We start from the raw sequence: 27,428 nt of genomic DNA, 5'->3' as shown, positions 1-27,428 counted from the left end.
ATCTACTCCCAATTCCCTTAGTAAATGGATTACAGTCTCTTGGATAACAAAAGTACAGTTTATTTTAGGTAAGTTTTAATAGTGACACTGCTGTGGTCTTTTTCTACGATGATTATGTTAACACAGCAAAGATATATACATATTGACCCAATATATAGCTTTTCATTAAGGCAGTAACCATTTTTACTTACATATTAGGCCATGTAACTAGCAATAATACATAATAATATATAACCATACATACAGGACAGGTGTAGTGTGAGCATAGACTGTATATACAGTGTATGAGTGTGAGATTAAGTATGAACGAAGCAAAAGGCTTTTATTTTGAAAACACACCATAACTTCTGTTCTTGGACTGTGGACTTACTCAAAGGAAGACCACGTCGGGTGAGAATAGGACACCATACCACTTCTGTCCTCACCTTGAACACAGGAACCCCACAGGATTGTGTGTTGAGACCCAACTTCACACTGTTTACAATGGACTGTACCCCCATCCATACATCTAACTGCACAGTTAAATTTGCCGACGACACCACAGTGGTGGGACTCGGACAATAATGAGTTAACATACAGGCATGAGGTGGAACATCTGGCTGGGTGGTGTGAGGACTACAACCTGGCCTTTAACACCTCCAAGACAAAGACTTCAGGAGGACAAAACCCCTCCACATCCACGGAGAAGCTGTGGAAAGTAGCTATACTGTCAAGTTCCTGGGAGTCAGTGTCTCAAATCATTTGTCTTGGACTGCCAACACCTCATGCCTGGTAAATAAAGCCCAACAGAGACTTTTCTTTGTCAGAAAGCTGAGAAAGGCCCACCTCCCCCAGAAACTAATGCTCAGTTTCTATCAAACTGTGTCAGTGTGTGGTTTGTGTGGTTGTCTATACAGTGGCTGAGAGGAGGACCCTGCATAGTGGTGAAGGCAGCCCAGCGTGTCGTTGGGCGGCAGCTCCCTCACCTCGACACACTCTGTACCAGCAGACTGAGGAAGAAGGCCAGAAACATTTCAATGGACAGCACACACCTAGGTACATCTCTGTTTCAACCGCTACCTTTTGGGAAGTGGTTCAGAACAATAAAGACCAAAACTAACAGACTAAGGAACTGCTTCTACCTCAGAGCTGTGTCCTCCATCACCACCCCCTCTCCCTGCACAGACACAAAGACTTCAGACTAACCATAACTACCTCATCCTCTAGCACAAAGAGGAAACACCTTTGTATTTGCACTCACTGTTATCACTTTGCAATGCCACTTGCACATTCTTTGTACATTTTCTGTAAAGATTTCTATTTACGTATTTTACTCCACTATAGTTATTTTTTAATTCTTATTTTATTTTCTTAACTTATTTGTCTTGTATGTCTAAAAGGGAAAAAGTCATCCAGAATTTCAGTAAAGACAATAAAGCTTTATTTTATCTTATCTTAGCGTTTACTTGTGTCAAAACTGTGTTTTTCTTTACATGTACGAGTAAAGGCATGTCCACCATGAACTAATAATGTATGAAAAGCACAAAATGGTGCATAAAAAGTGATTGCATTGCAGAAGATTAAGTGTTTGATGCTCAAAATTTTCTGAAGGACACCCAGACCCCAGCTTCGTGTCCTCCCACAATATTACAACAAAATCTACACTGTGTGACAATAAAAACAATATGAACACAGTCACATCTTTTCAGTTTTTTTTAATTCTCATGTAAGTTAGATCAAAAATTTCATACAACATAAAAACGCATAATACACAGTCCACAATATCAATGTTAACAGTTCTTAACAAATGTTCAGAATCCAATATAGTGTACTCCTGCATATTTAACAGGGTTTAACAGCTTCATTCATCAGTCAGCTTTTTATTCTGATGCCTCGGGATGTGGAGTTAAGAAAATGAGGTCATGTCCCCAGAGAATTTGGGAAGTTTCAGGAGTCTGGATGGAATGAACCACTTACATGCGGTGGATGTTTATAAGTTGATTCCAGCATTTTTACACTATTTCACTCAGAGTTATTTTTTCCCTATCAGAGTAGAATATATATATATATATATACACACACACACACATATATATATATATATATATATATATATATATATATATATATATATATATATATATATATATATATACACACACACACATATTTGAACAGCCATTTAGGAGAACTTAAAATTTTGACATCAGCATTTCTAAAATCCTGGTTACAAGTGTGGCCAAAAAGAGACTATTTCCAGTGTCTCCACTATACATGTTCCCTGATTCTGTCGTCACAGTGCAGTCACATCACCACCCTTACCCTCACCTCCCTCTTCTCCAGACCAAATGGCACTTCCAGAGAAATTCTTTAGGTCTATCAACAATCCAGCCCCTCCACTTGTTTCCTGTTTATTTTGCTCTTCTCCCACTTTCTCTTGCTTTTCCTCCCCTTTCTTCTTCACCTCTTCTTTCGCCTCCGGCACATCCAGCAGCCTGGCTTGCTCCTCTGCCTCCAAAACCTCCAAACTTGAGTTATTACTTGAAGAGTCACCTCCTTCTCTCTTTGTCTGACCACAATTCACCATGCCATCCTCCTCCTGTTCATCCTCTCCCTCCGTGCCACTCCCCTGGCTACCACCACCCTCCACCTGCCCCTCCTCATCATGGATTTCCTGCATTTCCTCTCCATCCTCATTTGTATCACTGCAAGGCCACAGCTGGATGCCAGTAAATGCCCCCAGTGCTAAAGCTGCCCCTCTCACCCGGTCCCTCACCCCTCCTTCCTTATAGACCATGCGCCGAATGGTATATTGTCCTTCAGCCTCCCTGTTTAACATTTTGTACAAGAAAATCAGCAAAACAATTAGGCCCAGTAGGACCAAGAAAAGGATCAGCACAGTCACATGAGATGAGTTGGGCGTGTTAAGTTCATCCATGCCTGAAGTAAGGAGAGAGAAGAGGTTCAGTGATAGAACTGGCACATTTTGGACATTAGGTTCTATTAAATGTTTTTGTTTTGGTGGGGCTGTCTGTTAAGGGAATAGTTGACAGTTTTGGGAAATACATTAATCAAGATTCTTGCTGAGCTAGATAGGAAAATCAACACTGTTCTCACAGCTGTATATACGCTACCGTTTATAAATTTGGGGTCACCCAGGCAATGTCATGTTTTCCATGAAAACTCACACTTTTATTCATGTGCTAACATAATTGCACAAGGGTTTTCTAATTATCAATTAGCCCTTCAACACCATTAGCTAACACAATGTAGCATTAGAACACGAGTGATGGTTGCTGGAAATGTTCCTCTGTACCCCTATGTAGATATTCCACTAAAAATCAGCCGTTTCCAGCTAGAATAGTCATTTACCACATTAACAATGTCTAAACTGTATTTCTGATTCATTTTATCTTAACTGAAAAAAGCTGATTTTCTTTCAAAAACAAGGACATTTCTAAGTGGCCCCAAACTTTTGAACAGTAGTGTATGTCTGAGACCAGCAGTCTAATGGTTAGCTTGACATTAAGACTATTTGAAACTAAACAGGTGGTTCTATTTTATCAAAGGTCCCGAACTAGTTAAACAACCGAGTGATACTTTTACAACTTGGCTTATGTACAGATTAGACAAATGAGATAAATACCATGTTAAGAAGCTTGAAACTGCTACATTTAGCTAGGCGAGCTGTGTCCCCTTGTTTTTGTCATTATGCTAGATTGAGCTAGCTGGAAACTTTGGATATATTATGTAAACACATAAAACCCATATCAGTCTTTTTATCTAACTCCCAGCAAAAAAAAAAAAAAAAAAAAAAGCGCTAACAAATATACACTACCATTCGAAAGTTTGGAGTCACTCAGACAATTTCATGTTTTCCATGAAAACTCACACTTTTATTCATGTGCTAACATAATTGCACAAGGGTTTTCTAACCATCAATTAGCCTTTCAACACCATTAGCTAACACAGTGTAGCATTAGAACACAGAGTGATGGTTGCTGGAAATGTTCCTCTGTCCTCCTATGCAGATATTCCATTAAAAATCAGCCGTTTCCAGCTAGACTAGTCATTTACCACATTAACAATGTCTGACTGTATTTCTGATTCATTTAATGTTATCTTTTGCTTTCTTTCAAAAATCATACCATTTCTAAGTGACCCCAAACTTTTGAACGATAGTGTATTTCCAAAAATGTCAAACTATTTCTTTACCAGAGTACCGCCTGGATTTTAAAACAACTCTCTTCAGTTGTTTTAGCCGATGCTTAGATGCCACATGGGTGTGGCAGTATCACACAGACGCTAAACACTATGTTGGCTTTATGAACTATGGAGCATTATCAAGCTGTAAAAATATAAATATAAAACCAATTTTCAATTGGAAATGTACTGTACCTCCTGATAAAAAATCCTGTTAAGTAGGAAAATCCCAAATGGCTTGGCGTCTCCGTTACCAGTTAAACTTTGCGTTACAAACTCCTGGTACTTTCAAAGCAGTGATGAACTAGTCATCCAAAGATCTGCTTGTGGATTTACATTCAGAATCTGCAAGAAAAAAAATTAAGAAAGTAAATGACAGCATACGGTGTTTGCAGCTAGAACTTAATATCATCTGGCATTGCATTAAATGACAAAGATGCCTTAAAGATACTCTATCAATGGAATACAACACCAAGTAAACAAAAAGAGGATCAATTGAAGTTAATGTTGAAAAAAAATGTAGTGCTGACATTTAAGTACAGGTTCATAATGATGATATATGTACTTACGCTGGCAATGCAACAGAAGACTGTATTTTCTTTCTTCTTCTGCTTTCTACCTTGGCTGACTATGAGTTGTCTGCATTGACTGGAATGACAGGAAGCTATGCAGGCCGTTTGCAGCGTTGCTGGTTTCCTGTCAAAATGATAACTGAAGAGCATCAGTAAGCCTGTCATGGGAGGAAGCAATTTTAGCTGGGGTTAATCAGGCTGATATTAAACATTAAATGTTGTAGTATTAAGCTTTAAAATACTAGTATAACAAATAAAAAACTAATTGCACATCATGCTGAGCTGCATTCAGGGAAACTCACCTACTTAGTAAATGAATGTCTGCAGTACTTTAATTATAAAATCATTTACTATGTTCAATATATATATATATATATATATATATATATATATATATATATATATATATATATATATATATATATATATATATATATATATATATATATATATATATATATATATACCAAAACTATTTCAAATCCTAAAAAATAATATAATAATATTAGGACAGTGAAAAGCCAACAAAGCATCAGAAACATTGACAGTTTTAAAATAGTAAGAACATAAACTGTTACAAAACTTACCAAGGCTGTAAGCGGGAGATAAAGTTTGATGACAGACGACGCAGAGTGGTAAGAGACTGGCTTGTCTAATTTAGGGTGTGTTTGAACAATGTCACAGCGCGTGTGCAGAGGAGGCAAAGAGAAAATGCAGAACGGGTGGGATGTGGTGAAGAAAAGCTGGCTAGAGCCTTTTGAGGTAGGTGTAGACTGAAGGGGGTGTAGACAGAGATTAAAGACAAACTAAATCTGGGTGTGGTAGAAAGCACAGAGAAGAAAAAAGAGCACTTATTTATGGAAAGAGGAAAGCACATATTTAAATTTTTCCCTTGCAGTGTTGAGTTCTTTCACAACCAATTACAAACACAGGTAGAGGATGCACATCAACCCTGTACAGTATTCATCAATGGCCTCACTTCAACTTGTGATGCTACAATGTGTGTAAAAATGTTACCACCGCAATTTAACTTAGTTTTTAAAGTGGAACTAATATTTCTTGGCAAAAAGAGCCTAAAAGTCTTATATAAACCTAAAAACTCAACCATGATCCAAATTGTTTTTTGATTTAAAGGAAAATATTAAGGTTTGTATTACATACTACAGCTGTAAGATTTGAACATATCAAAAGAAAGCACAAAGCTCAAAAGCTGCGCACAACTTCTGAATGTGAAACTAGTTGTCCACATCCTGTTTTTGCACCACCAACCAGGCTGCCACATCCCCTACATCAGTCAGCTGTACCAAATCTGTACCATTACTTTACACTGTACTCTGCTGTATTATCTTGATAAGTATATATTTAGATAGAGACATGTCATTGTGAAATGCTATTCAAAATGTCACAATTTTCATCAGTTAAAAATCCTAAAAATCCTATTATATGGCTCAAAAGGTTGTATTTTAAAACTACAAACTTAGTACAAAATGTATTCTTTGCCTTCACTTGTAAAATGTGGTTTGCCCATTTGTGATTCTAATTCACAGGTTTACAAAAGATCTAGTCACTTTTATACATTTAAATTAAGTACAAAAAAATCTTGCTACCACTGCCTGTCTTAGTTGGAGATATGCACAAGCTTCGTCAGTTCAAATGATGAACAGCAGTGATCTTGTGGTTATACTCAACAGAACAGAAAGACTTCTAGGTGTCTCATAAATCAGTTTTACTGTTGATTAATCAACCGTCATAATCTGAGGCTAAAAATATGTTTTGATTATAAGCATGATACTCCCAAATATAGAGAATTTGTGGGCCTCTTTCAAATGGTTTGCACAGTTTGCTGGGTCTAGTTAACACACTCTAGTACAGATGAGGCATTTTGTTTTGTCTGTTGTCCTTTGGTAGTCAGTCACTCATTTTGTTTAGACATCCCATTTTGTTTAGACATCCCATTTCAGACTAGAGCACCTATAAGTTCCAAATCATGATGAAGACTGCTGTGTTATGTGAGGCACACAGTGCACAGAAATCACCAGCTTTCAGTAGAGTCAATAGCTACAGACCTCCAAGCTTCATGGCCTCCAGATTAGCTCAAGAACAGCGTAGAGAGCTTCATGGAATGGGTTTGCATGGTCGAGCTGCTGCATCCAAGCCTTACATCACCAGTTGCAATACAAAGCACAGGATGTATGGTGTAAAGCAGCCGTCACTGGACTCTAGAGCAGTGGAGACGTGTTCTCTGGAGCGACCAATCACACTTCTTTGTCTGGAAACCCGATGGACAAGTCTGAGTTTGGCGGTTACCACAAGAACGGTACATGGCTGACTGCACTGTGCCAAGTGTAAAGTTTGGTGGAGGGGGGATTATGGTGTGGGAATGTTTTGCAGGAGCTGGGCTTGGTCCCTTAGTTCCAGTGAAAGTAACTCTGAATGCTTCAGCATACCAAGACATTTTGGACAATTTCACGTTCCCAACTTTGTGGGAACAGTTTGGGGATGACCCCTTCTGTTCAACATGACTGACACCAGTGCACAAAGCAGGTGAATAAAGACATGAATGAGTGAATGTGGTGTGGAGGAACTTGACTGGCCTGCACAGAGTCCTGACTTCAATCCAATGGAACACCTTTGGGATGAATTAGAGCAGAGACTGAGAGCCAGGCCTTCTCGTCCGGCATCAGTGCCTGAGATATTAGAATATATGCAAGTTTCACTTTGACCAACGTCTGATAAAAAATCTTGGACCGTTTCCAGTGTATTCTAATAATATGAGATGCCCTTGTAGCAGCATCAGCAACAGAGCTAATTTCAAAGTAACACCTGAAAGATGATTTATTTCAGTTTCTTATATACTTTTTAAAGCACTTAAACAAAAAGGACAGTAGTCACTGCCCATTTAGATGAGACTTAAAGTTGTGAACTGAGTCTCCTTCTTCACAACCAGATGAATGGCGCCAGATGAACTTGATTGGTGGTGCCTCTCATTCATTTTTACAGTTAGGAGACCTTTCGAATTACAGTAAAAGACAAAACACTTTAGTTAAGATCACATGGAATTACAAACCGATATACATGTATAACAGCTTGTCAGGATCAGTGCATGAAGGTTGCAGAGTAACATGAATAACTCCTACATGACAAATGATCTTTTGTTCACTGTATATTTTAGATAACACGTTTTTGTCTTATCAACATTTTGTAAATAAACAGCAGCTGTTAATATAAATTCAAACATGTAAGATTCACCTTAGAGCAGTCCTCTGCACTGACAAAAGATGCTCACAGTAAATATCAGACATGCTTAAGTTGAAGAAAAGCATCATAGTATCAGCATCAACAAAAGAAGTTCAGTTCAAAGTAACACTGGAAAGATTTCTACTACTTTGGTAGGAGTAATGGTGTTTTATCTTCCAGTCTTAATTGCAACAAATCAGTATTACAGCATGTGAATCCATTTAAGCTCTACATTGAACATCAGAGAGAATTTCTATGATAAATAATGATACATTAATTTACTTATTTTGCATCCTCTATAATAAACATAGAAAGGGAGTGATGCACCTCAATATGTGAACCAAGGGTCTGTTCACAAAATGTAGCAAAACTTACTTCATCTAGCTCTTAGTCTTAATCTGACATCTCCACACAGTCTATGGTCTACAGTTAGTCATTAAACAACCTGCTGTACAACATCACGTTAATGATTTGTGTGTAGATTAACAGTTTTCTCCCATTTAACTGAACACAGTTACCAAATGAATTTGATCATTTACCAATACTTTTTCACAGCACTGTATATCACGGGTCTTCAGTTTCCAGTGACTACTATAACTCTTAATTTTCTATGATGAAACCTACTTCTCACCATAAACAAACATGCATTTTGGTTGTACCACAAAGGTATTGTAGGTCTTCTGGAAATGTGGCAAAATCCGCTGAGTCAAAAATATACATACAATGTGAATTATCAGTTGTGGTGATGCAGACAGTTCTGTTAATCAAATTCTCTCAGTGGCATGGCTGTTAGCTTCTTGTTAGTGATCACAACTGACTACAGCTGAGTCAGTTTAAATATGGCCCATTCGATACACTCATGAGGCTCAGCCACATATGCTACAATGGGAAAATCTATGAATCTCAGGACAGATCTGAAAAAGCAAATCATTACTGACTTAAACAAGTGAGGGAAGTCACTTAGAGCCACTTTAAATCAGCTACAGATCCCCAGATCACCTGTGCAAACAGTAATGATAAGTATAAAGTGCATGGCACAGTTGTGTCATTGCCACGATCAGGAAGAAAACACAAACTCTCACCTGCTGCTGAGAGACAATTGGTCAGGATGGTCAAGAGTCAACCCAGTGTGTTTTATATCACAATGGGCTGAGAGGCTGCCATGCAAGAAAGAAGTCCTCAATCTATAAGTGACACCTTAAGGCTTGACAGAAGTTTGCTGCTGATCACATGGACAAAGACAAGAAAAGCACTCAAGATCAAAATCATATGATCATCAGCAGACAGCTGACGTAGTATTCACTTGTCATAGTTACAATTTCACAATGATACAGAAGTCTTTAACAAATCCATGGATCCAGACTATAAACCGCATCACTGCCTTAAATTAAGACTTGTAGGAGTCAATGGAAACTCAAGACTGACATGATTTACATTTTTTTTCACCTACATCATGGAACTGACAGTTCCCTGGGAGGATGCAATCGAAGAAGCATATGAGCGTAAGAAGCTGCGCTACTCCAACCTAGCTGCTGAGGCAGAGGACAGAGGCTGGAAGATAAGGGTGTGCCCGGTGGAGGTGGGGTGTAGGGGCTTTGTAGCCAACACAACAGCGAAACTCCTCAGGGAGGTCGGAGTCAGGGGACAGGCTCACAGAAAAGCCATCAAAGAGCTGGCCAACACCGCTGAGAGGACGAGCCACTGGCTGTGGCTGAAGAGGAGCAACACCACCTGGGCTGCTAAGGTCAACAGCTAACTGCGGGACACACACCCAGGCTTGATCAACCTGTGGTGGGTCTGCCTTAGCAGAGGGCGTATTGTGATAATTGGCCGAAACACCCCATGATGCTGAGGTACACAACTGGCGATGTGTCCCGCTGATAAGGCCTTATGGCAGCCATCAAGAACTCCTGAATTTAAAAATGGTGCAAACACCAGGGATTGTAGCATTTAGTCCTTTCAACGAACCTTATGTGCAGAGTTGCATTTGGACAAATTGTGTAATTAGCATAACTAGGTCATTAATACAACGCCCACACACAGACACATTGTATATGTATGTGTGTGTGTGTGTGTGTGTGTGTGTGTGTGTGTGTGTATAAGACACAATAGACATAACAATCAGCTCCAATCACTCCTGAAGATCTCTACAACTCTTCAGAGACAGAGAGAAATACGCCTAATAAACTCCCTTCTCTTTTGTTGTTTGTTGAAACACACTGATCATCACAATGATAATTTTAACATGCTTTTCTAATTTTCTGAAGTTCAGTTTATGTGCTGGCTATTAATAACTATCAACACAAAGTTGGGCTCACCAAAATTATGTGGTAGCTCCATTAAATAAAAACAAAAATAAGGTAAGAGTTGCTTTTGCAGCAAGCTAACATTACCTAAAACATGGCAGTTTGCAGTGCCTAAGGACTCGATAAAACAATGCCTGTTTTTCACACTTTGCAGCTTAACGATAACTGTACTGTGCAACCGACATCTGACAGACATCAAACTGTTAATGTTAAACTAAAAAACTTGATTGACATTCAGTTTTTTCGTTATGACTGTTATCCACCTTAGTTAAGTATGAGGTCTTTGCAACTTCCTAAGCCATCCAGTTCAGAACATGATGTGAAAACCACAGGTCCTAGCACTGTGGTCATGGAAATGCAGCCTAGCATCCAGGGCTGCAAACACAACCTACTCCATTTAAGTTTGAAACCATGACAAATTCTACAATATACACTGCCAGTCAAAAGTTTGGACACACCTTCTCATTTAATGTTTTTTCTTTATTTTCATGACTATTTGTAGATTCTTACTGACGGCATCAAAACTATGAACACATATGGAATTTTATGTGGTAAACATAAAAGTGTGAAATAAGTCAAAACATGTTTTATATTTTAGATTCTTCAAAGTAGCCACTCTTTGCTTTGATTACTGCTTTGCACACTCTTGCCATTCCCTGGATGAGCTTCATGAGGTACGTAGTCACCTGACATGGTTTTCCAACAGTCACCATCACACCTCCTCCTCCATGCTTCATGGTGGGAACCATGCATGTAGAGACCATCCATTCACCTTTTCTGTGTCGCAAAAAGACACTGCGGGTGGAACCAAAGATCTCAAATTTGGACTCATCAGACCAAAGCACAGACTTCCACTGGTCTAATGTCCATTCCTTGCATTTCTTGGCCTAAACAAATCTCTTCTGCTTGTTGCTTTTCCTTTGTAGTGGTTTCTTAGCAGCTGTTCTGTCTCCTCTGAACAGTTGATGTAGAGATGCTACTAGAACTCTGTCTGGGGCAGTCCTCATGACCTCATGACAACAGAGCCTGTTTGTCGTAGCGTTTGATGGCTTTTGCAACTGCACTTGGGGATACATTCAAAGTTTTTGCATAACCCTACACAACACAACTGATGGCCCCAAACCCATTAAGAAGGCAAGAAATTCCACAAAATATCCTTGATAAGGCACACCTGTGAAGTGAAAACCATGTCAGGTGACTACCTCATGAAGCTCATCCAGAGAATGCCAAGAATGTGCAAAGCAGTAATCAAAGCAAATGGTGGCTACTTTGAGGAATCTAAAATATAAAACATGTTTTAACTTATTTCACACTTTTTTCTTTACTACATAATTTCATATGTGTTCATTCATAGTTTTGATGCCTTCAGTGAGAATCTACAATGTAAATAGTCATGAAAATAAAGAAAATCATCAAATGAGAAGGTGTGTCCAAACTTTTGACTGGAAGTGTATGACAGGATGAGAACATTTCCTCGTGCACACAAAAAAAAGCCATTCCATACAAAGTAGGAATTAATGTTTAATGGATTTACACAATGTAGTCTCATTCAACCTGCTACTGTTTTAACAGTTAGTTTTAAGAGGTCAGTGCATAAAGAAAGTAATAAAGGGAAAATCTTGATGTTGAATGTACCATTGACGCAGAACACTAACAAAAGTAACAGATTAATGCCTCGAAATGTAAAGTAATGGCAAAAACACAAAACTAAAATCGAACAAGTCTGTGCTTCCTTTAACGCCAAAACAAGTGCCATCGCCAACTGCAGAAAATGTTTGACATTTCATTGCAACTACTAACTCTTTTTCTGCCTATCAAAGATCCTGGCTCTGAGAAAGGCAGACCTATTCTGTCGCCTTTCCACACGTAAAAAAAACAACAAAGAAGTAAGCATTTCATACGTATATGATAACCTGGACAAAACTGTTGCCTCATGGTGTTTCAGAAAACTTTACATAGCCACTGTTCTAGCCTTACAACATGGGGTACAAAATCACAAGTGTTACCTTTTCATTGACGGCAAAGACTACACGGAATTACGTTACACATAAATATTCAACTACACTCTCATCAGCTATCATTCACTCAACTCTCACTGTCAAGATCATGGTTAATGCACCAGAACATTTTCTACTTTAAAACTTTACACACCATGTCCTATGATGAAGTAGTAGAACAAAGCACAAGTCACACAATGAGTTAACAATTTTAGAGTTTGATATGACATGACAGTTTAGCAGCTTTAACTACCTGATTAAATAGCCGTAATGGTTACATTTCTGAGTGCTTCAGAGGGCAAAAAAAAAATCATATCAGAGGTACTGACTTGCTTTGCTATAGTATGTCAACCTTTATTAGCTTGAATATAATGCTTTTCAATTACCACTTTGTGCAATAATTTGAGGCAATCATGTCGCAGTAACTCCTTGGGAATCCTTTAAATTACAGCAAGGATTTTGCAAAGCTGCACTCTAGCACCACCATATAAAAAAAAAAATCTTACTGTCACTTTCACTCTGTGCACACGACACCCCATTCTAAACCACAACCGGGAAATCCATCTAAAAAAATGATCACAATAGTTCACCTGGCTGTAAGCCGCTGTGACTCACAGTAGGCCGCTACATTACACTAAATCCTTGCACTCACACAGCTTAAGGTACTGTTGATTCTAGTAAGGCTATGGTCTATGGATTTAGTTGGAATGCCATCCGCATGTAGTGAGTCTCCTGCTTTCTCACACGTCCCCATCTTCAATCCGAGCTAGCTGCCTCTCCAGCAACTCAATCCTCTGGCTCTGAGCGAGGACGACGGCCCGTAGTGCCTTCATTTCTGCTAACAGCTCATTTAAAACGTCATCCTGACAAAGAGCAGAAAGAACAAGTCAGTTAACAGCTTAGAGGGAGCATGACAAATTGTTCGATCAATAGTTGTGTTTCTGTCGACACACCTCTTTCTTCGGCCTCTCAGCATTCCCGTCTGTCTCCCTTGTGGCTACTCGTGGCTGTGACACCTCTTCTTCCGTCTCCTTGGCAGCAGTGGTGGGTGTAGATGTGGAACTGGCTACATTCCCTGCTGAAGGTGTGGCTCCCCCAGTCCCAGAGTCCTGAGAGGTGAGCTTGGGCTTGCTTCTGTGGGTGTCTCTGTGTTTGGATGGAGGAGCTGTGTAACCACTGCTCAGAGAGACCAGCAGTGGTGGTGCATCCTGCCCGGCTATCCATTCATCAGCCAGGAGAGCTGGCTCCAGGCCAGCTGTGTCCGGGTAAAGGTCTCCCTGGAAGAGATCTGACTGGAGAGGCACGATAGAAACAGGGTGAAGAGGTGAGTCTTTTCATTATTCATTAATGGCTAGACTTCTTGGACTTGAAGAATGTGATGTAGGGTAGTCATTTTTCTACTCTTAAAGGCCGAGTACCACTTGCCTTTCGTGGTACAGTCATTGAAATGGGTTCCACTTTCCTTTCATGCAGCTTATAGAACCTATACATGATCAGAGAACACAGTTACTCAGACATTGCAGCTTTAAGAAAACTTTATTTGAAAAAGGAGTAAATAAACTTGTTCGGGGATTATTTTAAGTGGTGAAATAATACACATCTAGTTGAGTATTGAAAGCAACATACAGGTGTACACTACCATTCAAAAGTTTGGGGTCACCCAGGCAATTTCATGTTTTCCATGAAAACTCACACTTTTAGTCATGTGTTAATATAACTGCACAAGGGTTTTCTAATCATCAGTTAGCCTTTCAACACCATTAGCTAACACAATGTAGCATTAGAACACAGGAGTGATGGTTGCTGGAAATGTTCCTCTGTACCTCTATGGAGATATTCCATTAAAAATCAGCCAATTCCAGCTAGAATAGTCATTTACCACATTAACAATGTCTAGACCGTATTTCTGATTCATTTAATGTTATCTTTATTGAAAAAAAAAACTGCTTTTCTTTCAAAAATAAGGACATTTCCAAACTTTTGAACGATAGTGTATGTGGGGTGAAAAGAAACTAACAAAGCTGATGTTGGGAGTAACGAATGAATGTTTTTTTTTTTTTTTTTTTTAATTCAAAAGAGCTTTATGGCACAGAGGAAAAAGTATATGACGATGCTTTGGCTACACAAACAACAGTCGTCAGTGGTATAAATATTTAACCATTTTTGGTCATTTTGGGGTTTTGTTAACATGGAGAAAAATACAGTCTTATCTTTTAAAATACAACTAGAGTTAAGTGAAACATGGCTGTACTCACCTGGCAATTTCACACTTGTTGACATCCACACCTCTTTTACTAAGAAAGCCTGCACCTCTCTGTGGCTCCTTGCTGCTGTATAAACTGAGGAAGTGAACGTATGGGGATTCATCTGTCACTTCAAAATATCGGATGGTGCAATCCCCCTGAAAACCAGATGATTTTTTTTTTTTTTTAATGTCAAAATGACTTTATCAAATGGGCTTGTGAGATTGCGCTATATATGACAACTTGAATTTATGTTAGCATATAATGCTGAGGCTTCACCTTTCCACACAAATAGACCATGTTTGTGTCAGGGTCATAAAAGGGCAAAAGAACTCCATTACTTGTGTCCATTTCCTGTACGGCCATTGGCTCCGAGAGATCTTTCTAGAAGACAGAAAACATTTGATTCTTATTGTATCTGCAGATGAATATTCTTCCACACATATAACCAGACACCCTAGTTCGCTCAAAGGATTGGGGTTATGGCAGAGTCTTGCCACTGAAATAATCCTAAATAGAAATCTATGGAAGAATTCTGTAATGCCAAAAATGGTAGTTGTATGACACGTATCCTGTCCCTCTCCTTAAAATTTCAATTAGCAGATTTGTCACATGTAGAGTCACCGAATTTTAAAAACAATTTTCATCAGATGTGACGGGTAATTCTGTAAATGCAGTCTTTATGTCCTGGTGACCACTGGATTTGCAGTTATGGCTCTTAGTTTGCAGTAAGACCGACCAATAGATTTGAGTGTAATAGAATAGAATACAATAGAACAGAATATGCTTTATTAGTCCCACAAGGAGAAATTTGCAACATCACAGCAGCAAAGTGACAGAAAGAAAAGCAAGAAAACACAAATATAAATTAAAGAGGTGAGGTATACACACTATATATACACACACACAATATAAATAAGAAACATATATAATACTAATAATAACAACAAGAAAAGCACTTAGAGAGCGCAGTATTTTGTCAAGGCTGCTCAGTCATTGTATGATTTCTGACAGATGAAATCTTTAAAAAATTCGTGGTCCGCAGCGATTGATTTGTAGTAGGATCCCAATCATGTGATCGTCAGCAGGCAGCTGATGTAGTGTCCATTTGTTGTCATAGTTACAGTGATGCCGTGCCACTATCTCACAATGATGCAGAAATCTTTAACAAATCTGTGGATCCAGACTATAAGCCGCATCACTGCCAAAATCTAATCACTTGTTCCTTGTGTCATTTCTGACCTTCCCTGAAAATTTCATCCAAATCTGTTAGTCCGTTTTTGAGTAATGTTGCGAACAGACAAACTAACTCTGATCGTCACATAACTCCGCTGTGTTCCTTGGTGTGGAGTAATAATAAACCCTGCACAGCACCAATCAGCAAGCATCCAATATAGATGGAATTTCTAAGGATACTTGGTACACAAGAGACTTACCATATCCCACAGAGCCAGCTGTCTCTCACTCATTCGGCTGAAGCCTGTGGTCAGGATTTTTCCATCAGAGAGAAACACAGCTCTCATAGGCCTGGTACCATCATGGACCTTTTCTCTGACCTGGGAAAACATTTCAGGCTCATAAAGCACCATTGTAACTGCACTATAAGATAGATCCAGAATTACTTTACCACAAGTATCCATCTTTAAAATATCTTTTTACATAGTATAAATGTAAAATAACCTTGAGAACAGTGCCTCTTCGTGGGTCAATGATACGCAGGGCCTTGTCCTTACAGACAGTACAGACAGCACTGCCGTCCTTGTTCCAGCTGACACTGTAGATGAGGTCTGGGTGGGCGTCACTAAGCTGGTACACTAGTTCGCCTGTGCCCACGTTCCACACACAAATTACATTATCGCAACCTAGAGAGAAAGACATGACATCCAATGAGGTGGTGTTAGTCCATACAAGGGAAGATTAAAACAAACAAAAACACATAGGAAGACAAACCTGTATAGCTGTGGAGTCAACACAAATCACTTCAAGTCTGAATGCAGACAGACAGGAAAAACCATTACACTGCTGTCAGGATGAGTCAGTGTACATTATGTGCATTAGTGCATTAACCTGTCCATTAGTGTATTAAGAGCTATAACTGAGTTTGTATGTCATTTGTGAAAGTATTTCAACAATGTAAAGGTGGCCACTGGCTCAAGCCTGGTTTATAACCATTGAAGAAGTCAAGGCAGAACTCATAATCTAAACAGCTATCTTTTCTCATTGTCTGTTATTTAAAAAGTTCAATATGTCCTGCTGAAGCAGTTCGTTTTAGGAGTTTGTAGGTGAGAGTCTTTTAAATTAGCAATTAGCTACAAGGTCATACATAATAAATACGCATTTTGCTTAACTGTGGTTAATTCAGATAAAAGATTCCCATATTTGAATCACTTGATTGAAGTAGACCTGCTCAGCTGGAAAACAGTTAATGTCACATACTTCAGTGCAGCATTTGAATCAAAATGTGATGACAGTTGGGGGTTGTTTGTTATCGTCATTCAAATCTCATCAACTGTCTGAGCCTGATCAAACCAAATCTAGCAGCTTTGCAACAAAGTGTAACTATTTTACAGGTTAATTACATTCTCCTTTAAATTTGCATTGAATGCTATGAATTGCTGAGAAGGGAAATCCTATTCCATGCTTGTATTATGCAACAGTATTTGAACTGCTTGTCACTGAACACCAACACAGTAAGATAAGAGCTGTTCTTCAACTCTCACTATTTACAACTGGAAGGATGCATGTGATGTTTCTCTCAAGGAAGTGAAGTGTTGGTCACAGGGGTATTCTTTACCTCAAGCGTCACTGTTTACCGACTTTGCTGTTTAGCTCATGGATATTTACAACAAAGTGATTTATGTTGGTGATATAAAACTCAGGTATGACAGACTTCATATGGTCCACCAGTACAAGCACTTCTTTTAGATCATCCTATTTATGTAAATACATGTAAAACTAGAAAAGCACTCCGAGACCAGTACTCCAGTACAGACAGACAGACAGACAGACAGGCCAATGCCGATCGTCACATAACTCCACCGCATTCCTTGGCGGAGTAATAACATAAACGACATTGTAATACAGCTAAATTTGAAAATCATACTCTGTACAGTCCACAGGTAAAAAAACAGAAGTGTCATATAGAGTAATCAAAGTCCCATTTTAAGCAGTAATAGGTGATTCAATTGTTTTTGTAGCTGACATGGTGTACTACAAGGTGAGAAATTACTTACCTGCAGTTAGCAAGATGTTGAAGGCACTTGGGTGCCAAGCCAGGATTCCCACTCTCTTACTGTGTCCCTCAAGAGTCACAATGGCCTCAGTCATTGGACTTGTTAGTCCCCCATCAGGGATCTGCCACACCTGAAGAACAAAACACAGCAGACTTTAGGTACAGCAGTCACATCAGCACCTCATATCCCTTCAGAGTAGGTTACTACATAATACCATACCATTCTTATGCCATAAAACTGGCAGAATTTAGCTTTGTCTTATTTCTTAAGTTCTGTTTTCTTCCCTTAGGAACAACTGGGAAGTCAAACTAAATAAAGGTTTCTGTCACAACATCTCTCTGAACAGTTAAACAAAAGCTTATTTGCTTTTTTACTACCCTGATGTCTATCCATTAACCATAAATTAATATCCAGGAGATGTTTAACTTTACTTGACTAAAAGGCCTGAAGCAGGGGGACTCAGATACCCTGGTGAGTTCAGCACAACAGACTTCATAAAAATGGTTGTTTTACTAATATTCCATGTTAATTAGTGAGGTTAATCAGTTCTTCATAGCTGAGTTTGCTACTTCTGAACCGAGCAAGGCTTTCTGTTCCCGTTTCAAGTATCTGTGCTAAGCTAAGCTAGCTTAGCACAAACACTTTAGCTAAGCCATTTTTTACTTAGCTTCATATTTAGACATGACACTAGTGTAATTTATTCATTCAGTTCTTAATTTTAAAATAAATAAGCATGTTGCCCAGAATGGCCACTGTTTCTTTCAGGTTTGCTGGACTTTTTAGATTTTTGTTGATTCACAACAATGAAAATCAAACCTCGGCAACTTTCCAAAGCAGCTCTTTAATAGCATTACGAGTGAATTTCTTCACTGAAGTGACAAGAAACTGACAGTTCTTGTTAGACATCTGGTTTACCCACATTCGGTCAGGGTAACCTCTACCATATGTGACAGCAAGTGACACAGTGGACAACATTCCACAAACCACCATTACATGAGGCCTAATAAGTTACCTTGACTGTACAGTCCTCAGAGGCACTTGCGATGATATTGTCGTCATGAGGAGACCACTGGATGTCCAGCACTGGTGCTGCATGACCGCAGACGGTGGGACAAGACTGGTCAATTCTGCCACTCTGTCCGAAAAACAAAAAGAAGTTAAAATCATCTAACCTGAGAAGCTTTACAACGTCACAGGAGTATATTTGTCCTCTATTTGTCTTGGAGCTGCTGCATAAACATTAGTCAGACATGCAGCTAAAGACTTGCTGACAAACTGCTTTTAGGAGCAGAGTTGAAGAACAGAAACAAGATCCCGGCTTTTAAAAATATTGACCCGCTGTTCATCTGATGCTAAATGTAACGTAGGATTTGGAAGCTTGCCTTGCTGATTGGAACGACAAGGAAGGCACCTCCTCCACCCGCTTCAATGATAACGGCAATGAATTTGGGGTTGACCGCACAGAGAGGACTGTCCCACGTCACCCGGGACACTCTGACGTCATCAATGCAGTGCTCGGCTTTCCATGCCTGGGCGAAGACATGGCGGAATTTGCTTTGCCTGACCACACCTCGCCTGAAAGACATATCTGTGAAGAAATTAATTACATGGCAAATGCAGCTGAAAACAAGAAATCAATGGAATGCTAACTGTCATAACAACTTTGAATGTGTAAATGGGATTGAATGAGAGCAATTTAACTAAGTTGATATAACTAGAGACTTTTAGAGCAGATGCTGATACCATTTTTTTTTAGGAAAAACAAGAACTCTGACATACACCGATCAGCCATAACATTCTGACCACTGACCAGTGAAGTGAATAACATCAATCATCTTTTTATAATGCAATGGGAAACCTTGAGTCCTGACATTCCTGTGGATGTTTGACATGTACCATCCACCAGACATTGCAGGTCAAGCAACCCCCCAACCCTCCATGTCAACATCAGTCCTTGATGCCAGTTTCCACCCTCAGCAGGACAATGCACCCCGACACACCACAAAAACTGCTCAGGAGTGGCCCAGGGAACACAACAGAGCTAAGGTGTTCATCCCTCCCCAGATCCAATTCTTATTGAGCATCTGTGGGATGTGCCAGGATAGCCTGATCTAGGTAGGTCCCACCCTGCAACCCACAGGACCCACAGAATTCACTGCGACCATCCCTGTGTCAAAGGACATCCCCAGAGGTCCTGTGTCCATGCCCCACTGGGTCAGAGGAGTTTTAGCAGCATGAAAGAGACCAACACAATATTAGGAAGGTGGTCAAAATGTTATGCCTGATTGGTGTACATATCCTCAATCTGGCAACCTAATCATATACATAATCAGGTAAATTCATCCATCATCTATACACCGCTTAATCCTCATTAGGGTCGCAATGGGGCTGGAGTCTATCCCAGCTGACTTAGGGTGAAGGCAGGGGACACCCTGGACAGGTCACCAGTCTATCACAGGGCTACTTATAGAGACAAACAATCACACTCACATTCACACCTATGAACAATTTAGAATCACCAATTAACCTCAGCATGTTTTTGGACTGGGCTGCGCAGTGGCTTAATGGTTAGCACTTTCGCCTTGCAGCTAGAAAATCCCCCCTTCGCATCCCCGCCTTCTCGGGATCTTTCTTTATGGAGTTTGCATGTTCTCCGTGTGTATGTGTGTGTTTTCTCCCACAGTCCAAAAACATGCTGAGGTTAACTGGTAACTCTAAAGTGTCTGTTGGTGTGAATGCAAGTGTGATTGTTTGTCTCTATGTGTAGCCCCGTGATAGACTGGTGACCTGTCCAGGGTGTCCCCTGCCGTAACCCTAAATCAGCTGGGATAGACTCCAGCACCCTGCAACCATAATGAGGATTAAGGGTTGTATAAGTAATGGATGGACGGATGAATGTGTTTGGACTGTGGGAGGAAGCCGGAGAACCCAGAGAAAACCCACGCATGCACAGCGAGAACATGCAAACTCCATGCAAAAAAGATCCCAGGAAGGCAGGGATGTGAACAAGGGCTCTTCTAGCTGCAAAGCAACAATGCTAACCACCAATCCACGCAGTCCATAATCAGAAAAATGTGTTTTGTAAATCTGGTTCACTACGAACGGTACAATAAGGACAACAGACTATTTCAACATTGATCATGCCCAAAAGCCAAGATACTTCTTCACATAAGTAAGATTTAAGTTCATTAACATCTTTAGACGGAGAGAAAATGTGGGTTGTCCAAACAGCAGGCTAATTCTTTGATACTGGGAGGCTGTTCTGAAAAGTACAGTCAGGCTTCAGTGGACAAAAGGGCATGATCCGCCTGAGAGCAAAACATGCTGTGGCAGTGAGGGGAAGGGGGTTGGGCAGGCAGCTACCGAGCAGAGGAGAGGCAGTAACTCTATATGGCAGCAGATTGTACATTAGCAGGTAGAGGGCTGTAGTCTGTAATGTACTGCTGGGAAAGCCGCTCCAAATCCTGTATGGAGCACAACATCTCCATGCTTTGTCTGTGCTGCCGACTAATGTGCTCCTGGTGTAGGATGTTGCTTCAGATATACTGTTACCGCATATTTAACATTATTACACCGGTTCTGTTTAGGTTTCTATTGTTGTCTGCTCTCAGTACAAAGCTGGAAGACAGCAAGTGGTTTTGCAAACAGTGACCACAGGCATGAGCAACAAAGGAGGCGCATTAGTGCGCAGTTAATCCCACAATGAGGCATTTAAAGGAAACGCACGGTAGATATTTCTGAGCATACCTGGCTTTTAAGCGACCTGTATTAATTGGAAAAATGATCCCTGGATATTCGGGCTAGAGATGATGAGGCCAATAAAATAATCCTCCGCCAGCAGCAGTAACTTAATCCTCTCCTGTGTCCAGGCAGGCGTTCACGTTGGTGGCGCAGACCTGGAACAAATATGTTGTTTAGGGGGGGAAAAGAGCGATTTTTAAAAACCCACTCTCTGCATTCCCGATGGGTTGATGGTAATTCCGTGTGTCTACAGTCTCACCTGTTACAGCAGGTCCCGCGATGTTACAGCCACGATAAATAGCGACACTGACTGGAGCTCAGCTGATGGACGTGGGAAAGAGAAACAGTGCTCGCCCAGTCTCCCTTTAAAGACTACTGTTTTGGAGAGATGGATTGAGCAGAATCCCAGACACTTCCGCTCACGGCAGGATGTATCAAAGACACGCAGGAGTCAAGAGGGTGATCCTCCGCTCCGGTTCCTCCCAAAGTCCAGACCGGCTCACTGAATGCGTGCGCACCTGCGAAAACTGACTCAGAAATACGTTTTAGGAAGTTTAATGAAAAAAAACCCATTAGATTCCACCTTCTAGTGAAATTAATCATTTACAGAGTCCGGCTGCACCACTGTGCGCATGCGTGAAAATTGTATACTAGTTTCTGAAAACATTTTACAAAAATGTTGAAGCAGAATAAACATTTTAACCCAACGGAGTGACTTGACATGCCTTTTCCGAGTTCATTAGAGATTTATTTAATCACTTTATTGCAGTAACTAAGTGCACAGTGAAAAGATAAAAGATAGACAAAATATATATGTTTGTATGCGTGTAAACATGTGCATAAATGTGTGTCTTTTGTGTCCTATCCTGTCTGAATATCAAGTGCTTTAATTTACCACTTTAAAGGGCAGATTTTTGGGCTTGGAAGCGAAATGTCTTCCTCACTTCACACTAATCCTCGCATACTGGCGAAATTCACTTATTCAGAAACATTGTTGTAACATATTTGTGTGTTATATAAATATTTCAAATCAATTTATGTATTTACTACTAATTACAAAAGATCTTTTTTTTTCTTCCAAAAAATTGCCCAATTAGAACTTCCAGGAATTAGCGTAAGTCTGTGCATCTTATGACCATCAAGCATTTGCAACCTCTGCTGTTGGGGAGGAGCTTTTTGCTTTGCAAACTATATTTAAATCACACGCTCCTTGCCACCAGAGCCCTTGGAACTCCTCTCTCCACGTCAAGACAGAGACAGAAAGTTGTAACTGACAACAGAGAACAACACTTGTACAAAAAACACAACAAAAATATAGGTAATGTTTAAAGAATCTGAAAATTGAAAATCCCAATCTACTAAATAAATAAATCAATCAATCAATAAGTAATTTTGAATATCTATGTTTATTCATGGACTGCACAGTGTCTTGGTGGTTAGCACTTTTGCCTTGCAGCTAAATCCCTAGTTAGCATCCTGGCCTTCCCTGGATCGTGCTGCATGAAATTTGCATGTTCTCCCTGTGCATGTGTGGGTTTTCTCCAGGTTCTCTGGTTTCCTCCCACAGTGCAAAAACATGCTGAGGTTAATTGATGATTCTAAATTGTCTGTAGGTGTGAATGTGAGTTTGATTCTTAACAGTCTCAAGACAAGTTTGCATTATGAAGAGAGGGAGTTGAAGCTGCATTGTAACTTCATTTTACTAAAAATTATAAATTACAATAGAAATGGTAAACATCATAATAATTCTTCATACACTACCATTCAAAAGTTTAGGGTCACTTAGAAATTGACGATTCTAGCTGGAAACGGAGGATTTTTAATGGAATGTCTACAGTCTAGATATTTCAACTCTGACAATCTGAATATCTGATGGATCAGTAATAAAAAAAAAATACCGTCCTGTATTTTTTTCTATTCTCTTTGACTATTTATCAGTGTTTTCTCTTTATTTACATAGTTTTAGAGAGAAAGTTTTGGCCACCTGATTTATGTACAGAGCCAAACTGATCTGACGCTGAGATGAATTCTTGTAAAATGAATATTGAATCATGAACAGAGATCACAGATTGCATTATAGTATTTAAAAAGACTGTCATGTTATGTCTCAAGCAAGCATAAGTTATGGCAACTGGACTAACCTCGTGTGAGTCGAAAACGTTTCACCTCTCATCCAAGAGGTTTCTTCAGTTCTGAAAGCCTGGTGGGGAGTACCAGATATTTATCCACCAGGAGGGTGGTGGCAAAAACAAGTGGACAAAGACCCGAAACCAATAGACTCGTTAGGTGTTAATGTGAGTCGTTAGCCTTTGATGGGTGGTCGTTTCCCCTCCCAGCCCTCTAGGAGGGTGGTTGGGGGTCACCTGACTGCAGGTGGGAAAGATGGCTGCACCTCCTTGGGAGGGCTCTAAGAATGGCGTTGTAAGTGGGAGACAAGTGGTGTCTGAGGCCCCCCTCCTCTGTTCAAAGATGGCCGTTCTAGTTTGACATGAATGGCTTCTTTTACCCCTCTCTCAAACCATCTGTCCTCTCTGGCTAGAATGCGCACCTTGTGGTCATCAAAGGAGTGCCCCTTCTCCTTGAGGTGGAGGTGGACTGCTGAGTCCTGGCCTGTGGTCGTGGCCCTCCTGTGTTGTGCCATGCGCTTGTGTAATGGCTGCTTAGTCTCTCCAATGTACAGGTCAGAGCATTCCTCATTGCACTGCACTGCGTACACCACATTGCTCTGGGTCTCCCTTGGAATTTTGTCCTTGGGATGGACCAGCTTTTGCCTCAGAGTGTTGCTGGGCTTGAAGTGTACTGGGATCTGGTGGGTGTTAAAGATCCTCCTGAGTTTCTCTGAAATTCCTGCCACATAGGGGATGACAATGTTGTTTCTCTTTTTGTGGTCCTCGTCTTTCTTATCCTCCCTGCGCTTTTTTGCTGTTTTGATAAAAGCCCAGTTTGGATAGCCACAAGTTTGAAGAGCAGAGTGAATATGTTTGTGTTCCCTTCTTTTTCCATCCACTTCTGATGGGATGTTCTGTGCTCTGTGCTTTAAGGTACGGATCACCCCCAACTTGTGTTCTAGTGGGTGGTGTGAATCAAACTGGAGGTCTGCGTCCCTTTCTAAGTTTGTGTACAGACTGAAGGTGCAGTCAACCAGAACAACTAGACTGACTGCACAACAACAGAATGTTCTGTAGAACAGGATGGGCTGGCAAAGTGACAGTATGACGCATTTAGTATAAGGCGGAAGTTATCTGTTTGTTTTGATTCAATCAGAAAATAATTCCTTCACTAGCCCTGTCAAAAAATATTCTTCAGAAATTAGGAAACGGTGGTTGGTAATATTATAATAAATCATTGGAATCTGTGTGTATGTTTTTTTTAATTACATTTTTGAAATACAAGTACACTTCACCAAAAGTAATAGCACTTATGTTTTGCTACTACTCCTTGCCAACTGTGAATGAGGTCGTTTTTGGTATGCTATCCAAACACACGCTCGTCTGCCATCAAGAATCTGCCATGAAGCTGTGCCCCTTCCAATCCATAGACTGTCAATGGTCCAATCCGCGCTCGTAACGCTACCGCGAATGCTGCCCATTCAGCGCTCGTATTGCTACAAAGTTACCCATTGCTCTCTGGCCAATCATCCCTCGTATTGCTACGAAGACCCGCCCCTTTGCTACCAAGAATTGACGAATCGGAGACGTTCTTCGGCCGGCTCAACGACATTCAAGTTGTCGCTACGGTCTGTGGTTGTCACACGGTAACGTCACATTAAACTAATAAACTTTTCACCAGCAATGCAAAAAGTAAGTTAATCTTTTAGAGTTTTTGTCAGTACAAGTGCATTTGTCACACACACATATTAGTTTTAATGATTTACTTGATGCTGTCGCTCAGTAACACTAACAAATACATAATAACACTGCTGTTACCGGCTCGCTTGTGTTTACGGTTTGCTTTCTTTAGCGATGTTCATACCTGTGTTAATATTAATTTATTGCTAATAAATATGATAAATTATTCTGTCTATTAGTGACGTTTGCGAGCTGGAAACACCATGAAATGAACGATAAGTTTCAAATATGCGTACGGTTCAGTAAAGTTAGGTCGTATTTTTTCCATTACATTTGACTTTAAACTCACCGTGCTGTGTACTTTATTTAAATATTCACATTTCATGCTACTTTATTCTTCTACTCCACTGCATTTCAGCAGGGAATATCGTACTTTTCAGTCGATTTTAAAGATTTTTATTAGTAGTTACTCTGCAGATTTATACTACTACATTGTTCAGAAATTGACCATGCTGCATTATAAGTGTTTTTACGTTGGGCACTTTAAATGCATTTGATTATAATATTTATGTAGTTTTATTTATTTGAATGCAGGACTTTTGAGTGTTTCTGAAATGTGGTATTGTTGCACTTACTAATGTTAAAGTTCTGAGTACTTTCTCTTCACAGATACACTTGAGGCAGCAAAGGTAAAAGAAGTCAACAGAAGAAAGCCATGGATGTGATCTATGACCTCAAAGTGCTGGACATGGCCAGAAATTCAGCATTTTTCCTTCTGGTAAAATTTCCATTGCCGTGAAGAAATAGCAAAATGCTGAGGGAAGTCCCCAGCTCACTACTACCTCTCAGTACACTGTGACCACCGTGATGCCCACCTCCACCCAGAAACCTGCCAGAAGCAACAGGGCTTCCACCTTCTCTCTCTGCTCCGTCTTGGTCAGAATGCTTCTGGACTTGAAAAGTCTGGAAATGACTGTAAAAACTCTGGTGTCCCTCCTCAAGCCTAACCTTGTCAGCATACATTGAGTTGTGTAACACATTTTTTGTGCTTAGTGTTTATTGCTGTTCAGTACTTATGTTTGTTTGTCCTGTTTTTTTCTTTTTTTCAGCTTTGACTGAAGCCCATGCACCACCGCAGACCTCATCAGCCATCCTCATCCATCTGACTGCGTCACCTGAGGCAGCCACAGAGTCCTCACCCACCTTTACACACCTTCGCGTACCCCCTGGGTCCTGGATGACAGCACACTTTAAGCATAAAACTAAATGTTGTAAGTCTGTAAGTGGTACTGGTGATGTTAATTTCTATTAATTTTTTAAACTTTAGTTTTTAGAAGGTTAGCAAGTGTACTGCTTTTGTTGCTGCTATCATTATTATTATTATTATTATTATTATTATTATTATTATTATTATTATTATTATTATTATTATTATTATTATTAATAAAGTCAGGCCCTTCATGTTGTTATCTTTATTAGGATTGCTGTTGCTGCTATTATTATTGTTGCTGCTGCTACAAATGTTATTTTTGTTTTATTGTTGCTGTTGTTATTATTGTTGTTTTAAGGATGTTAAAAATATATCAAATGGGTTGGTTTCTGTGCTTTTATTTTTTTCTTAATTTTTTTCCTCCTATTAACAATAGTCCGTATATTTGTCATAGTCTTTAACGTTTCCATCCTCATTTGATGTTCTTAGTTTGGCTCTGAATCACATTTATGTCTTATATTAGTTTCTATCATGTATATTTACCGATTTAATGTACCATAAATAATTTGGAACGAGTGGGACTCGATCAAATGACCTTATGTGTGTTTTTGGCAATTTTTTGGTAAGCTAGATAAACTAATATGCGCTGGCCTGAGTCTTCAGCGCCACCCAATGTTTAATACAGCGCTAAACAAATATACTTCTACATGAAGCCGTATTCCGAAGCAGGTGACGTGAACAGCAACTTAATACGTTCAAGCATCAATGATCAGTAGAAACTTTGTATCGTGTAAAGAAGTATTATGCAACAGGTGGCTCCGTGGCGCAATGGATAGCGCATTGGACTTCTAGGTTAATGACAAAGATATTCAAAGGTTGTGGGTTCGAGTCCCACCGGAGTCGCGTTTTTGAAAGCGCT

At 39.8% G+C, this 27,428-nt stretch overlaps 1 protein-coding gene, 2 long non-coding RNA genes and 1 other non-coding gene across 4 annotated transcripts; 2 read left to right on the top strand and 2 right to left on the bottom strand.

Moving 5' to 3' along the window:
• Window positions 1-1,677: 1,677 nt before the first annotated feature.
• On the bottom strand, window positions 1,678-5,507 carry LOC111584842 (uncharacterized). Its single transcript, XR_002747750.3, has 4 exons — window positions 5,342-5,507; window positions 4,752-4,878; window positions 4,378-4,527; window positions 1,678-2,919 (listed from the first exon to the last, which is right to left on the bottom strand). It is a non-coding gene; the product is annotated as an uncharacterized LOC111584842 (long non-coding RNA).
• A 6,298-nt stretch (window positions 5,508-11,805) lies between these two features.
• Window positions 11,806-21,930, bottom strand: coro1b (coronin, actin binding protein, 1B). The gene is made up of 12 exons (XM_055008043.1): window positions 21,771-21,930; window positions 21,518-21,666; window positions 19,153-19,358; window positions 18,783-18,905; window positions 17,771-17,900; window positions 16,218-16,399; window positions 15,974-16,093; window positions 14,817-14,921; window positions 14,550-14,695; window positions 13,716-13,777; window positions 13,248-13,582; window positions 11,806-13,157 (listed from the first exon to the last, which is right to left on the bottom strand). Exons 3-12 carry the CDS (start codon window positions 19,354-19,356, stop codon window positions 13,035-13,037), a joined length of 1,530 nt encoding a protein of 509 aa, XP_054864018.1. The 5' UTR covers window positions 19,357-19,358; window positions 21,518-21,666; window positions 21,771-21,930; the 3' UTR covers window positions 11,806-13,034.
• Window positions 21,931-25,203: 3,273 nt separating this feature from the next.
• LOC118469163 (uncharacterized) lies at window positions 25,204-26,891 on the top strand. The gene is made up of 3 exons (XR_004845993.2): window positions 25,204-25,311; window positions 25,969-26,310; window positions 26,409-26,891. It is a non-coding gene; the product is annotated as an uncharacterized LOC118469163 (long non-coding RNA).
• A 432-nt stretch (window positions 26,892-27,323) lies between these two features.
• trnar-ucu (transfer RNA arginine (anticodon UCU)) lies at window positions 27,324-27,412 on the top strand. The gene is given in 2 exon segments: window positions 27,324-27,360; window positions 27,377-27,412. It is a non-coding gene; the product is annotated as a tRNA-Arg (tRNA).
• Window positions 27,413-27,428: the final 16 nt, after the last annotated feature.

This window comes from Amphiprion ocellaris, chromosome 23 (genome assembly GCF_022539595.1).
Source record: "Amphiprion ocellaris isolate individual 3 ecotype Okinawa chromosome 23, ASM2253959v1, whole genome shotgun sequence".
Classification (NCBI taxonomy): domain Eukaryota; kingdom Metazoa; phylum Chordata; class Actinopteri; family Pomacentridae; genus Amphiprion; species Amphiprion ocellaris.
The sequence above is the reverse complement of the archived record's forward strand: the minus strand, read 5'-3'. Positions and strand labels throughout refer to the sequence as shown.